General features: G+C 30.8%; 1 protein-coding gene across 4 annotated transcripts in view; it reads right to left on the bottom strand.

The window, feature by feature from the left end:
- Nucleotides 1-1903: 1903 nt before the first annotated feature.
- The window catches only part of LOC118187968 (polyadenylate-binding protein 2-like), a 47251-nt gene continuing 32123 nt past the window's right edge, over nucleotides 1904-17031 (bottom strand). The window contains exons 8-11 of one of the 4 annotated variants that reach the window (XR_004758038.2): nucleotides 16364-16410; nucleotides 15234-15308; nucleotides 2397-2540; nucleotides 1904-1996 (exon numbers count right to left, since the gene is read on the bottom strand). Coding sequence is in view for 2 of the 4 variants with exons in the window: in XM_035358282.2 (XP_035214173.1) it covers nucleotides 15281-15308 (28 nt within the window). In the remaining 2 variants the exon portion in view is untranslated. Of the gene's footprint in view, nucleotides 1997-2396; nucleotides 2541-15103; nucleotides 15309-16363; nucleotides 16411-17031 lie in introns of those variants that run through there. The other 3 variants (XR_004758037.2, XM_035358284.2, XM_035358282.2) reach the window with 3 other exon arrangements.

Genomic DNA, 17031 nt, shown 5'->3' with positions numbered 1-17031 from the left:
CAGTGGCGATTTTCAACAATGACGGCTACTGATTCTGGAAGGAATAATACTTCACTGAAGTCTATAAATTTAATCATTTGATACTTGGTCAATATGTTATCTACTATATAAATTTTGTTGTGATATCTCGTCTTTCTTCAGTTTGGGTGGCCAGCAATGTATAAAATTTATCTACAACATATAGTTACTTTATAAGTCCTGAACTAATATACTGTAATAAAATCTAACAAAATTTGTTTGAAAAACTATATGAATGAAGATCCAAATGAATTGCAAATGCCTGCGATAAAACACAATCAGAAAATGTGACACTTCTCACAAATACAAAATTAGGCAAGAATCCTTTCAACCCTACAGCACATGTTCGCAATAAACACACCATACAAATACATTACCAGATTTTAGAAAGTTTGTATAAAAAAACATTCCCACAGTTGTTGCAAGAATTTCCCATACCTTCATTAATGAAATGCAAACCATTCTCAAGGCAGGTGGCATTTGCATTGCGAGAGTGTCGAATGACAGCAAAAATGAATCCCCCCCTAATTTTACTTTAAGTTAAAGCTGTATTTATATTATTTAGAATATTTTTATTTTTAAAATGGCATAATTTCGATCTTTAAGAGCAGAGTTAAATAAAAGTGCTGCATGCTTTAATCTGGCATCTGTTGCCATCTGTATTCAATATTTAGAAGTAAAGGATCAATTCTAAATATCATATGCCCTGGAAGGAATAGATTTAAATGTATAAAAAATTAAAAACGCAGCATAAACTGAAAAGCGAAGCATCTGCATTTAATAAGTTAATTATGCATAAATTAATAAGTTAATTAAAATAAAATATCATTTTAGGAAATGATTTCTCACATTAATAGATTAACTAACGAGCGTTTCTATGCATATTATTGTGAAAAACAATAACTTTTCTCCAATGAGATCTTATTCTCATAAACTTGCAGAATTTTTGTTCTTGAAAAAATTGATAGGCTTCAGTAGTGTCATACTGCCAACTCGTAATCTTATTTGCATAAATTAAATATATTTCTAGTTTGAGGAATGTTTTCATAATTTTTAGATTAGTATTCTAAAGTAATAAAACTGCATGAGAATATTAATAAATATTTCTAATCTTTCAAAACTTCTGAACTGTGTGAAAATTCTTCCAGCTTATCAACTGTAATAAAAGTATAAATAAGAGAACGCTACGCAAGTAAACTATAAAAGAGTATTAGTGAATGGAAAAAGAATGAACCTCGAATTATTGTAATTTATTAATGCATCTTTTAAGGCAAGCTGAAAATGGTATCAGAAAACCCAAATTTCGATGATAAATATTTTATTAAATTTTTTGTCGCATGGGAACCAAACTTTTTGTGTTTTGTTTTTTATAAAGACTGCAAGACTTTCCTACATATAAAAACCAGGGGAAGTCAAATTTTACATTTTGTAAAAAATTAACCTCTTTAAAAACATGAATCTTTGCATCATTTGAAATGTTTTTGTAACTGAAAGTACATATCTATGATCAATGGTTGAAAAAATAAAAGCCAGATTAGGAAGGAGTTTTGTGGGCATGATTTACAATGAAATTTGAATTACAAGAAGTGCATCATTTAAGTGCATTGCAATGACTTTCAAAAATCAACAATTACCCCTGAAATACTAAGCCATTCCCAAGTGCCTTTTCCTTTACATATTTATTTTTACATGAAACTTTCCTGAAGTTTTGCATTGAAACCTGACTATCAGTAATTAGAATTTTAAATATATACTTAATAGTAAGATTAAATTTATCTAAGTTTTGTCCAATATATATTTTACTATGAAGGCTCTGAAAACCTTTTCAGCATAGCTAATTTCTAAGTACAGACACAAGAAATTTACACAGAAACAAGAAAACAAATTTTTACATTTTTTTCACAGAACTTTTATTTCTTTTTCTTGTTTTTTATTTTCTTTTTTTCATTTTACTGCAGACTTAGCTTTCATCACTAAGCTGTAAGAAAAAATACTAAAAAATTACTTTTTAATAAAATATAAATTAGGGTAAAACTGCCAAGTACAAGAGAAATGAAGGTAAGAAAACTAAAAATCCAAAATTGAGCCTTTTAAAGATAAACACATAAATTTAGAAAATACATTACATAAATATTAAGAAAAGAGGAAAAGAAGCAAGACATATAATTTATTATTTGAGAAAAAATCAAGATTTACGAGAAAATAAATATTTAGTAAATAGAAGAAATAAGATACAAAAGTTTTAAGGTGCAATATATGCAAAGAAAACTGTTATACTGGAATAAATTTATTACAATAAAAATTCAATTTCTAAATTCTAAAGCGGTGAATTTAAAGTTAAAATTCAATAAGAATTGGAAAAAAAACCTAAAACATACCTTGCAGTAAAAGAAAACTTATTAGAATTATCACTTATAACTGCTCTTTACCATAAAATGTAGAATAAGTTATGTAAAATATTAAAAAGATTATCCATATATACAGAAGATGTTGTTGAAAGTAACTTTGAAAATGCTTGATATCTGAAAGATAAAATATTAATACATCATTATGAAAAAATCAAAACATATTTCAAATAAACACAAACACAAAAATCCAATACAAATATACAATAATGTTTAAAACTGATATAAATTAGTAATAATAAAAACTCAAAGCTGTTAAAGCATTAATTCCTAGCAGTATAATTTATTGTATAGTAGGAATAAGTGTTGATGCCATAGCAGATTATGTATGAGGAGCTTTAGACCGAAGTGAAATTTGAAGACATTTTCTTAAAAAGTTGAAAAATGAAAATAATAATTAAAAAAAAATCTGAAAGCTTTCAGATTTTATATTATGTCCAGAGGGTCATTTTTTTAAAGTTTTGTGCGTTACCTTTATTTAATAAATATCATGTTCTTCGCACTTAAAACATAAAATTCAATTCAACAGCAATATTCCAAAATATTTCAAAGAGCACATCTTTAGAATTTCCTATACAGTCTCGCACATTTGGAGATAAAAGTGTTTTTTCCCCCATCCAGTGTTGTCATTGCTTGCTTTGAAATCTTGAGTTTCTTAACCCTTTCCAGCACGCTACCTTTTAAAGTCAAAAAGTTTTGATTAAAAAAAAAAAGTAGGCAGTCTAATTAGGCCTAGAGGAGTACACAAGTAAAATTTTTTTAAGATACCACTTATTGTTTTAATTCTGTGGGGGTGCCCAAAGTGGGCACACTGATTGAATAGAGATTCGAAAAGAGTGCTGAAATGAGCATTGTTGCCAGTGAACTGACCAATGAGATGCAGAGAAACAATGAATACAGACTCTCAGTTGTCCTAGATTATCGTTGAGGCCGGTCTGGGCACATCTAGAGTTCGCCATTCGATTTTAGGCAAGATTTCAAGGTAAAAATTTAAAACTAATATAGAATAAGGAGATTAGCATACAGCCCAAAAAATAACAGAGAAATTTCTTTTCAAACAATTCCTTTTATACGCTAAAAAAAATCTGGAACATTTCTTTGAAAAATGAGGGTCTTAAAAAACTAAACATGGCTAAAATATATGGACTGGTTTGTATTGAGCTGCTATCTACTATAAATAAAGAAGGTTCAGAGTAACCTAGAAATCCTTTTTCATTCAATTTTTCTGTGCGTACAGAAGGAAATTTTTAGGTGTGTCCAGACCGGACACACTGTGCCGCAAAGGGTTAATCAAAAACTCATAAATGCTTTACAAAATATGAAAGAGGTAATAAAACAAATTCCAAATTTGGGCTTCCAAATGCCCATATTCAGGTGGAAACATGTTATTTGATGGCTCTAGATACCGTTGTTTTATCACAATGCGAGAAACATACATACATTTATGCAGATTCTTCATTATTTAATTTCTTCAAATATAATACAGAATTCTAATATTTGGTGGCAACAATTTAAAAAGTGATTCGCTATTTATAGTGAATCAATGCAAAATGCTAAAAACAATACAAAATAGCCCTTCTGGGCAAATTGCCACTTCGAGCTAAAAAAAATTGTACTCTGAAAACTTCAGATTACAATCTAATAGCCTAAGCTATTAATTAAAATTTCAAACAGAAATTTTAATATAAAAATGCCAGTATTAAAAAGATATTGCACTATAATCTTGGTATCCAAATATCAGTTTAACACCTGAAACAATTTTAAGCTTAAGAAATTACAACATGCCTACTAACTTATGAATCAGTCCTCCAGAAATTAAAAGTACATAAATTCTTGCATTTTAAATGAGCAATTCAAAATGACAGGTAAAAAAAACTATATTATTTCACCATAAATAAATTTCATGTTTTTTTTTAACTTAATAAAGAAAAAACTTAATTATTCAAGATAAAATTATGCATTTACTTCACAGGATCACTTGTACATGAGGTCTGCAAAAAATATTCTTTCAATTGGAAATACTTTTATTTTGGAAATTTTAAAGAATAAATAGAATGAAGAGGTTTTCTCCAAAAATTACTCTTAAAAAATAACCATCTGTCAATGAAAATACAGTATTGATGTTGTATAAATTATAATACATTTTAAATACAATTTAAATTCTAATACTTGTGCAATTTCAGGTACCGTGTGTGCAAAGCTTACTTGCATAACGAAGGTACATATGTGCCATTCTATCATTTAAAAAGGCTCCTTTACACAAAATGATTTTTTTTTTTTTTTTTTTCAAATAGCTGCATAATCTGGAGCTTCATACACTTATACACAAATATTTTAAATGTTACAAACGTATGAACAGAAGTATATCATTGTATTATCTGGTTTGACAGTTATATACTAGCAGCATCAATAGACATAAAATACCCCCCCCAAAATAAATTGGATTAAAATGTAATAGGGGGACCGGAAAGTAATGTCGCTTTCTTACATTAAATTCACATGAATAAATTTTTAACACGTTTTTATTTTTAATCAATAATGTAATCACTCGCGTTATCAACAACCTTTTGCCATCTAGTGTGCGGATTTTCAATCCCGGACCGATATAAATCAATTGGTTTTTGAGTAAAATATCTCAAGATGGCATTTTGGACATCATTCAAATTTTTTGGCACTAAAAAAATGTTGTAGGGATCGGAATAAATGGAAATCTGAGTGTACAATATCGGGCGAGTATGGTGGGTGATGCATTTCCCATCCCAATTAATTCATTTTTTCCAGTGTCCGTCTTGCATTGTCGCTTTGCAGAATGATGCCTTTTCTATTGCTTTGCTTATTTTTCCATTCTGCTTTAAATGTTCTTGGATGGCCGACCAAGGTTGGTTAAGAATGTTTGACATGGATTTGCTTCCACTTCTGCCCTTAGCATGTTGTTGTCGACATGCGCAGAAATGACATTACTTTCCGGTCCTCCTATTATATGAGCTGAGGTCTCATTAAGCTGCTAGTACACTGCGAAAAAAAAAGGGGGAGAAGGGACAGTTCTGCATCTCCCGTTCTACTGGACCAATTCACGAAATTCAAATTTCGTTTTTCATGTCTCGAAGACGTGACTTAAGATATAGACAGTCAAAAGTCGTTAATCCGGACTTCGGCGATTCCGGATTATAGATCATCAGTTTAAATCTCGTAAGATGGCATGCAGAAATTCTAAAATTAAAAATATGAAACCGTAATTTATGAAATAAAGAACAATTATGATCTAAAGGGTATCAAAATTTACATAAAAAAAAGCTTAATATTTATTTGTTTACTTTATTAAACACTTCTTTCAATGTAAGTTGTTTAAGTTGCTTCGTTTTATGTGATAATACTTTCTCTTTAATTAATAATTTCTTGTTCAGTTACAAAGTTTCGCTGTTCAAGTCCCGTTAATTGCTGTGCCGAGAATACCGACTAACTTGTCAATGGAAATTTTTTTGTTTTCACTAACCTCTCTGTCACATTCTTCATGTCTTTATCCATTTTTTGCAGCAATTCCACTTTTTGTTTGTGGGACATCGAAACATACTTTCATTTTGTAGATCCTTTGGAAGTTCCAGCATCGGAAATTCTATTTGACATAATCGAAAGTTCAAGTTTACTTTTATAAAATTGCTCTTACAGTCTGCAAAAAATAATAAGCGGGATCCAATTCGAAGATTAAGGAACAACGCAATCATTAACTGAAATAGATAATTAGATAATTTTAGCTTACACCGTCCATTATACATTAAACGTGCAGGCGAAAACGTATTCTGCACTTCCGCAGTAGTCAAGGTCTTACGCGCACGCGTAAAACGCCTGTGCGAATGTGCCAATGCGGCGCATGCGCAGAAAGTTTTTAGCTTTGAGGTCCGGATTAAGGGTGTCCAAATTAACGACTTTTGACTGTATTAGATTTATATATAACATCAATCTAACACAGGTATTTTGACACAAAATTGGATTTTTTCTAAAATGACATGCCATTTTTTTTTTTCTGTATTTCGATTCCACAACTCAAACTATGCCTAAATATTAAATTTTGTAAAATCTGGTGCAAAATTTACAGAGAAACTGAAAAATTTATCTTGCCATACTTTTTTCAGTTTTTGAAAAGAATAATTTACTTGGCGAACTTCTTAATTTAAAGCAACTTATTTTCCTTTTTTTTTTTTTCCATTGCAGACAAGCAGGAAGAAACTCAACGTTCATACTTTCAAATATTTCAACAAAGTGCTTGTTATCGTTTGGCGTTATTATCGCTAAAAAATTGTCAAATTTCAAAATGCTCCAATATGTAAATTCATGTATATTTTAGAAAAACTTTGAATAAAAAAATTTTTTGTAGGTGTGCCTAAAAATAGGTCTACTTTAAAACGATGTTTTTTCAAAAAATTTATAAAACATATTTAAAAATACAAATTTTTTAAATAAAATATATGTGAATTACATTTGGTTTAAGCCTAAATTTAAAATTCTGGAAGAAGGAGTTTAATAAAAAAAGAATGAAATAAGTTTAATAAAAAATATATTAATAATAAATATATATCAAATTCAATTAACAATGAGGAGCTAAAATTTTTTAGCTAATTTTTTACAACTACTCGTGCGATTTTTACAAAACTAGGCAGTTTGGCATAATTTGAGTCAGAGAATCGAAATATGGAAAAAATAGGTATATTATTTCGGAAAAAGTCCGATTGTGTGTCAAAATACCTGTTATCTAATACACATTCTAAGTTGTGCTTTCGAGACATGAAAAATGCAAGTTGAATTTTGTTAATTGGCCCAGTAAAATGGGAGATATAGATCTTTTCCTTTGCATAGTGTACATAAAGAATATTTGCATCATTTAAAATTTTTATTATTACTTTTCTATTCTTTAAATATGTTGGTAATACTTTTAAAACTTACTTCTTAAATAATTTCTAAATTTACAAATTAAATGCATCTTCGCACTTATTGATTCCTCTGCAATGTTTGTTTGTTTATATCCAAGTAAAACCACCTCCATCCAATTTCTCAAGTCCTTGACCAGCAGACTATTACTTTAAAAACACCAATAAGACTTCAACCAATTTCAAGAATAATAGAGAGCATGTCTAAAGATGAAAGGTATCCAAGACAATGACAATGTTTAAGAAGCTACGAAGACATATTCAGATAGACTGTTAAATACGATGAAGACTAAACAGTATTCAAGAAGAGATAAAGTCATCATTTTTTAAAGGGAAAAGATGACAAATGAAGATGGCTGACTGAATCATCTATGACAACTTTTCCTCTGATGCTACCTACTTTTCCCCCCCCCCATTTCTTAGATTCTCTGATGATGATCACTTATTCCAGCATGAAATAAAACTAAACACTTATTCCAGCATCAGGATGGATGAGAGTTGGATGGCATCTTCCATGACATACAGATGGCGCTGCTAGTCAAACAAGGACAAAGCTGAAACAAAACAGACGATGATGTGCTACTAAGTAGTGGCATGACGATGGACTTAAAATTTTCCTCTAGAGCAGAGGTTTTCAAACTTTTTTCAGTATTGTTAGATGATCATTTCTTCCAATCTTTCAAGTTAAATAACTTGGTGTCATTTTTTTAGACCAAAGACTCACTTGGGCAGGCCTCACACATAACATATATTTTAAATAAGTTTAGGGGTACTCAACTCCTTAATTGGACGAAACTCCGTTCTATCTATTAAAAACAAAATTCTTGTATACAAATCCATGTTGCATAACTTACACTTGCCCTGTCTAGGATTTTTTTATGTGATTCTACAACGAAGCTAATTCAGCACATCCAGAATGTGACTCTGACAGATGGCTAACTGCCTGTGGTTTATATGGAACGATGCAATTCACTATGAACTTGATGGTAATAAGATTAGTATTTGTATAGCAAAAATTGCAAAAAGGTTTTTCAGTAATATTTGTAAAGTGAATAACAGCTCCATACCAAGTTCGAATTATAACTGCTTGGATAGTGACAACAGAAAAAGATTGGCAGTGGTCCTTTTGCATTTGAATGCTTAAATTGTACATTACAGTGTGATCCATGTTGTAATTTTCCCCCAAAATAACTTAATTGTTTCATGATTTATTTTAATTTCACCCATTTTAACCTCTTAAACATATCACGCATATGTGTTGCCATTTATGGCCCACAGGGTTAACTACTCCAGGCCATCACCTCAACTGGGTCATCTAGGGGATAAACATCCTTCACTACATGTTAATTCTTTTACCTGAGTTACTGACCAATATTAATACCTTTTTCTTAATTTTAATTATTATTTCAGCTCAATAGATGTTTAGGCCGGGTATTATTTTACTTCATGATCCTTTTACTACCATATATTTTAAAATAAGTAACTAATTTATTTTCTATCATACCACCTGACATAGTTAGCTGTAGTAATTGTATATGGAGACTCATCCTACACGATGCACAAGATTTATTCTCATTTATTAACTTTGCCTCAAGTTATGTCAGAAAAGATATGTGCTTTCTCGTGTGATATGTGGCTTTCGCCCAAGCGCCTGTTAAAAACGTTTATTTAACACCTGAGTCTTCTCCTCTCCCTAGTTTCCAAAGCCCACCAGCTGCCAAGCAATAAAGTTGCTGAGCACCTGGTAGTTCCTAACTGGGTTCGATTCCAGGCGAACTAACTGGCTGCATGGGTGTTTAACATTTATACAAGTCAGTTTCTCTTAAGTCCTCCATGAAGGCATTCCTTCCCTTAGACAGATAGCCCTAGTGTTCTTTACTGTAATCTCAATAAACCAAACCAAACCTATTCTCTAAAACTCGAAAAATACCTATATATTTATTTAAACTAAGATTATTTTTTAATGTGAAAAAATGTTGATAAACACCAAAGCAAAGTAGTTTTTTTAACCTTTATAAACTTTATGAACTCAATGGGTAAATAAAAGATTGACTGTATGCCACACCCTAGTTGAGAATCCCACCTTTAGTGTGACAAATTTCTTGTATATAAATTAATGTTCCTGTTTTATCATTTCATGTATCATCTTCAAAAACATTCATTAAATGCCCAAATTAAATATTCATCCAGATTTCTGAACAGCGTGAAGAGTTAAGCCTTTATTCTATAAAGTGAATTTCACAAAGTGGTACCCTACATACAAAGTACAAAAGAAATACTCAACACATCAACCATTATCTAACAAGTAGCACAATATGATATTAAGTTGATGAATATGTGTTATCTTGGACATGGGATCAAAAGTTTCGATAGTACTGTGGTTTCTGAAATTCCGTTTTTTAAATGGTCGTAATTTTTTTTCACACTTGAATTCATCATATACTGTATAAAAAAATTTGCATTTCCTTTTTGAGCTGTGTTTTTGTAATGCAAAATGCTAAAAATTAATAAAATTCAGCTAAAAACTCCAACGCTTCTCTATCGTCCTAAGATCCTGTAATATTCATTATAGGCATAAAATGCAAGTAAATGTTCCTCTGAAAATTTTCAGTTGCAGTCACTGTTTAAGACATTTCTTCAATATCCTAAATAGTCTCAATGCTATAACTGTGTATAAAACTTTTTGCTACAAATGTTGTTACACAACTCTTTTTTTTTTTTCCTGTTTTAATATTTATTTTGTTCAACTCTTAACATTTTTCCAATCTTCTTAGCCCTCAGTAAAAGGCATCTTAATAGAAGAAATAAATTTACATACATATGAATAATTTATTTTACTATTATTACCACACACTTAAACAAATATTAATTTTTAACAATATTGCAATTTTTCTATCAGTTTCTATAATGTCTACTAAACATATGCTTGATAGTAGTTTGTTTTAATAGTGAAATCTTGCAACATGGAAATTAAATTAATTGGCTGCATAGATATATTACAATTTTGGAGAATCTTCAGTCACTGTTTTCTTCTTTTCTTTCAGTCATATGCTGCTGAACCTAAATTTTCTTCATTTTGATGTTCCTGCACAAAACACTTTCAAAATTCTTTTTTTATATATGTATAGTTTTTGTTGTTATTTACGTTCTTTTTTCTTGCCTTTCTTCTCCTATACGAACCAATCCAGATCTTTAAAATTTTTCTCTTCATTTACTGATGTTGACATGCCGACATCCCCCCCCTTTTTTTTTGTTAAATACTAAAACAAGGCACTTTCTTTTAATGAACTACATTATTTTCATACTTCAAATTTGGTACTTTTTGAAATACTGGCAAAACAAATTAAACACATTTGAATTTTTTTACCTGTAATTAAAAGAAAAAGATGCTATATGTTATAATAGCAACTGTTGCGAATATGTGAACTATGAAAAATACACATAACAATGTGAATATTTGGAATTATCACATACACACTATATATTGATACAGCATGATATTATTTTATCAATTAACTATGTCACTATGATGACAATTGTTCGCATTTAAAAAAGAATAAATTTTTATTACTGCTTCAAAAAAGACCATAATGTGATAGCTTTGGGAAGTAAGTTCTCATTTTCTCTGACCAGTTCTCAGCTTCAAAGTTACTCAATTATAGTTCTTTTTTCATGTGATTAGTTCTATGAATTTAGACTATATAAACAAGTATTTAAATTTTTAACAGTTAAATTATTTATATGAAATTTTTATTCCTTAGACTTATTTTCAATTTTTATTTAATAAATAAAGTAATTTTTAAATTGATTTCAATAGTGCAAAAGAAGTGGAACCATGTAATTTTGAATTAAAGCTTTTAGAAAATGTTATATTGATTTTAATTTGCTTCTCAATAATCTGCAAGCTAAGCCTCTTATTTTTTCTGTTCTTTATTTAAAGACTGTAGCTAAACTGAAATTGACTGAGCAAGTAATAAATAATATAACAACAGTATCTAAGAAAAATACTGTTTCTTTGTTTGGTAATGAAGGTAAGCCAGGATTTTAGATTTCACATATTTTCCCAAGTGTTTAAATACTAAAAATAATGTCTCCTGTGGTAATCTGACACTGCTATAGTTTTTGAATTCTATTCTTATAATTGCTTGAAGAACTTAATATAATAAAGTGTAAAATTTTAAAAATTTCCACATCATATTGAATTTCTGACAACCTAATGGACAGATTTTAATGAAATTTGGTATGAATATACATTTATAACAGAGGAAGATGCACCATTCAAAAGTCATTTTATGTACATGTGATTATCAGTAAAGCTTATAGTGTGAAGCTGTCCATAACTCACATTGTGATATCGAACTGAAAATAACTGTAATATGGGGTACGATCCACTCTCACAGGTAAACAGGTTGTGCAGTCTGACGGCATGCTGGATAGGAGGCAGATGAGGAGTCCTTGTAGCAGTCACACTCCTGCAGCAAGGCAGTTTCCAACTCCAGGATGGTTCTCGAAGAGAGATGGCGATACGAAATTTATCTCCTAAGATCATCCCAGGCATCAGGTATGTTCTATTCGGTTCATTTAGAGACATGGTTGGCTAATCTATGCGGCAATATCTTCAATTCCCAGGCAATCGTCAACCAGCTCAGCCTTGTGTGCATGAGCAGTCATTCATTAACAGGAACCCAGGTCCAACTGTGCTCTTGAAAAATCGAACACATGACTTAAGATCTGTTCTTTATACTTCATGGCAGTCAACAAATGCAAGAGTACGTGGCCCTCCAGCATAATGCCTGTCCAAACCATTACACAACTGGCTTATAAACTTGAACAAAGTATGACTTTCGAAAGCCTGTCCATTAGTCTGGTCTTCATTATTATTAAAGCCAAAGGCCTTCCATAACATACAAAATTGATGCTCCTTGCAATGAAGTTCAATTATGAGGACGTACTTTTATGAACAACCTACGAGCAGCGTTCACTTGGCAAAATTGTCAGCTGTAGAGTGTGTCTGCTGCTCAACTTCCCAGATTTATATCAATGCACAGCTGAAAGCTCCGGTGTTGAATGCTACGTTCATCATAGCATAACAGTGTCAGCAAAGCACATCCATAGGAATGCATTTTTGCAAGCACGTTTTAACTTTCAAAACTGCAGGTGTCAACCTAGTGCTCATGAGTACTCGACCGCGTTGTAAAAACATTACAAAAGCTCATCAATTCACGTTCAATTACCAATCTGTACAAAACAACTTTAGTCGCTTTGCACCCAAGATGTGTTAATACTAAGAAATAATGACTCTCATTATCATTGCGGATCTTTGTCGAGCATGTTTTCTTGAAACGTATTGAGTATCCTGAAACCATTTACATTAATTGCAGATGACATCATGCATTACACTGAGCTTTGTCACCACACGGTGCTTGTGATCAGCCTACCTCCAACTTATCAACAATTCTTTTCTCATTCCGTCATCCATATGTTCATGGCTCTCATTTTACCTGACACCTTATAAAATTTACTCAACTTTTGTGAGAAACACAGCAAATATTGTGAAGGAGTAAGAGCACACAAATAACCAAAAACCCTTATATCCCCTCCACAATCACAGACCCACACATTAAGCACACTTGTATTCTGAATGTTTGCATAACTCTTTGGTGGCATAATTAGCACCTTTAGTTCAATATTTTTCATAAAAAAGGACATAATTTGAAATTTCTCTTAATTTTGCACACTAGTGTACATTACAGAAACCCTTCAGCTCAAAACAGAACTGTGTCAAAGTTGCAATTTTTATTTGTTACTCAGTTGAAATAATTTCTTGTCGGATGTGAAATCCTTCAACAGCTAAACCTGTCTTCTTTAATGCTTTTGTGTACAAAGTTTGGTTTTCAGGAATTAATTCATTAAGTTCAAGAAAAGTTATTCCCAAAAAAGATCTTCAGTTGATCAAAACTAGCGTAGTACTTAGAAAGACAGAGCACTTTTAAGAAAATAACAAGCGAGGCGAGATGTTTGTAATATGGAGAAACTGTAAAGCGATATATGAAAAGTTATATTACATGAACTTACACAAGAAGTTTCGCATAAAACATGATAGTAGTTTTTAATACACAAACTAACATGAGGGATATAAGGCAGCCTAATTAGTCTAAAATCATTTGATTATTTCATCAAATCCAAGCTAAGCTTCCGCTCTTCCTCCAATGCAAATTACCACTATACATATTTCTACAATGGTCATCTGGAAAGTATGTTCCCAAGGACCATAAAATAAAATAAATCACCTGGAAAGATGTATTGTAAAAGATATAGCAATATTACAAATACTTCTTAACATAACCAACAAAATTATAACACTTGCCATATCATGGGACAAGTTTTCTGGTCCAGTGTCACAGTCTGCCACTTGGAAATCGAGCCAGCATGTGATAGTTGTCTGCACGTTTTTGTTTATCAGACAGTGATGTCCAGACAGGAATTTCTTCAGGTGCAAGAACCAGTGGAAGTTGGTGGGAGCAAGACTGTGACTATAAGACGAACGGTCAAACACCTCCCAGCGAAACTTCCTCAGCAGGTTTTTTTTTTTTTTTTATTTTTTTTTTTTTTATTTGCTGTATGCAGGTAAACACAACATCAGCACTAAGCATCCCATGTCTTCTATTCTGAATGGCTGCTCACAAGTTCTCTAGTGTTGAGCAGTAAAGTTCAGCATTCACCATAGCATCTGTTGGCAAGAAGTCAACGAGCAAAATATGCCTTTTCTGTCCCAGAAAATCATGCAAATCAATTTCTGCATGGATACAGTTTCTTCGAATTTGGTCTGGCACTGAGATCCAATGTGACACCAATGCATCGTTGATTTCTGAGGTGAAATGAGCAACCCACATCTCATCACTAACAATCCTGTTGAAGTACTTGTCGCCTTCATTGTGGTATCGCTGTAGAAAAGTCAATGCTGTTCCCATTCATTTTGCTTGTTGTTTGGGTGTAAGGTTCTTTGGCCCCCAACTGGTGCACAGTTTTCTGGAACACAGGTTTGTGATGATTTCATGCACCACAGTGCAGAATGCATTGCTGCACTTGTTCCACAAGGCCATCTCTGTTAAGGTATGGCTGAACACAGTGCCATTTGTCATGAACATTTTGCCTACCTTTGAAAAAATCCGGACACTAACAATAAACCTCCTGTTTGCTCATCACATATGGTCCACACACTAAATAGAACTGATGATAAATTTTAAACAGTGCTACCTTCTGTGTGTTCAAAAACTTTACCACGACCCTCACCTTCCAGTCGCAGAGAGAAGAAATAATAGCGAACATCCTTACACACTACTACACCGTTACTGTAAGCCATCGGGAAAAATTACAACTGCCGCATTCGATAACCGCACCCACAAAGGTATTTATTTCGAGGTATATTTTTATATCGTTTATACTTCAGATGCATAGAATACTGCACACTACTGATACTGACCCTATGCCATCATTGTTACCACAAGTAAGTAAGTACATGTTAAAAAATTTTTAAACAATAATTTAATAATTATCAAATACGAAACCAAGAATTAATTTACACTGATTTTCACTAAACAATTTGTATGGAGAGCAGAGTGCTGCATCCTTGGAATTTTCTGTTCTGAAAAGGGCATAAGTGGATGTCTCCTACATTTACATGATCTAACACTAATCTGATAGTAAATAAGCAATATTTAATACCAAAAGACACACTTTCTTTGAATGTATGAACCATTTTAATGGGAGGGGGAAAATTAAATTTATTTTTCTGACAGAAATTTAAATATAAAATGCCATAAATATTGGTAAAAAAAATAATTACAATATTTATTTAATACATTTAAAAACATAGCTGTGAACTCACAATAAAAACAAAATTTTGTCCACTTTTAAAACCTTGGAAAGCTTCAATCAATAAGGATGAAACCAACTCCGTCTCCTGTAAAAAAGATAACCTTTAAAATTACTGATTTTTCATATAAATATTAATAAAACAATGGGAAGGGGGGAATTTATATTGTCATTTCCTTTTGAAAAATCAGGAATATTTAAATGTACATGTTATAAAACTGGCATAGTTTCAAGTTTTGAACACTGACTATATGTTTATTTCAGTATCTGCAAATTAAATTAATCTTGTAAGAAACTACTATTTGTAACAAAATTATTCAAGAAGAGAGAATTAGTATGGAGACAAAAAACAAATGTGAAATAATAAATTTTAGTTAAATATCTATATATACATGATGGAACTAAACTCAGGAACAATACATACATAAGGAACATAAGGCTAATCAATGGGTGAGTGCCTAAAACTTGTTTCATACCAGAAACTGATAAAATTTAACTTAATGATGCTTCTTAATTGACAGCAAAATAATGCAGATGAGCAAATAGAGGGAAAATAGAAAACACTTCTTTTATAATTTAAGTCTCAACATAAAATAGAGATAATTAATGAATAGAGATAATAATGTTAATAAATAGAGATAATAATGTAACTAGGAGAATACAATTATCGTGCCTAGTGTAAATTTTAAAATGTCAGAAAATTTGATACTGATGAAAGTTCAGAGAAGATAAACTATTATTATACTACCATTTATACATTTTAAGCAAAATTTAATATAGATATTTACCCATTAAATACTAGTTACATTTTCATAAAATTCCCTACAAATTAAGAAATTAATCAAAAAAATTATAATGAAAATGACTAAGGGAAAAAACAGCATTTACACATGTAAATAAAGCTTCTTTAAAAGATGACAATATTGTTGTCTGGAAATATTTCAAGAGTTTCATCAAAATTTTGTTCAGAACACAGCTTTTTCCTTTGAGAATCAAGTCACCAATTATTCTTATAACTACATTTAAAGTCATAAATCAAGTCATAAAAGAGATGCTTTAAAGTCATAACTGAAAAAAAAAAAAAAAAAAAAAAAATTAAATTTTGATTAAAAATTCAGCAGTCAATTTTACAAGAGAACTTACACTTCATTGCTGAAACAAGGTTGCAGAACTGCATTTCACATCAGAATCTATATGGAATAATACCAAAATTTTAATTTTCATTGCTTATACTAATTAAGGAAATAGATTCTGGCTCAACAATTTCACCCAATTCTGCATTACAGGATCTTAAATGTAAATACGTACATAAAGAGGAAGTTCACATATCTTAAAAATAAGCGAGAAAAGTCGAGGCTAAAATTCTAAGTAAAATGTGTATTACTTAAATCCCTTCTTCATAGCTAATAGCAATAACCTTGTGATTAGAGTATATAGATCTAGTCAGAAGTTTTAGGTTTAAATTTAGCTGGAATTTGAGATTTTTTGTAAAAAATTTTTTATGTTATTTTATTCAGAAATAAAATTTATTGGTGAAAAATATTTTTAAGGGTATAGTGTTAAAAAAAAAGCAATTTTACATCATAAATAACTTCTTTACTTATTTTAATTTATTGCACTTTTCACAAAATTATACATAATTAATAGTGGTTTATATAACAAAATGTTAAAACATAAAATGACATCTAGAATATGAATAAACAATGGTTTAAATTGTAGTTTAAATGTCTATTTGTTTTAATGAAATACAAAAAGGCAATGAAGGAAAACATGGGTGCATGCAGACAAAATACGGAAGAAATTTTTATATG

This window comes from Stegodyphus dumicola, chromosome 1, assembly GCF_044657685.1.
Source record: "Stegodyphus dumicola isolate Sdum_Otavi_A_Nest chromosome 1, ASM4465768v1".
NCBI classification, from domain to species: domain Eukaryota; kingdom Metazoa; phylum Arthropoda; class Arachnida; order Araneae; family Eresidae; genus Stegodyphus; species Stegodyphus dumicola.
The sequence above is the reverse complement of the archived record's forward strand: the minus strand, read 5'-3'. Positions and strand labels throughout refer to the sequence as shown.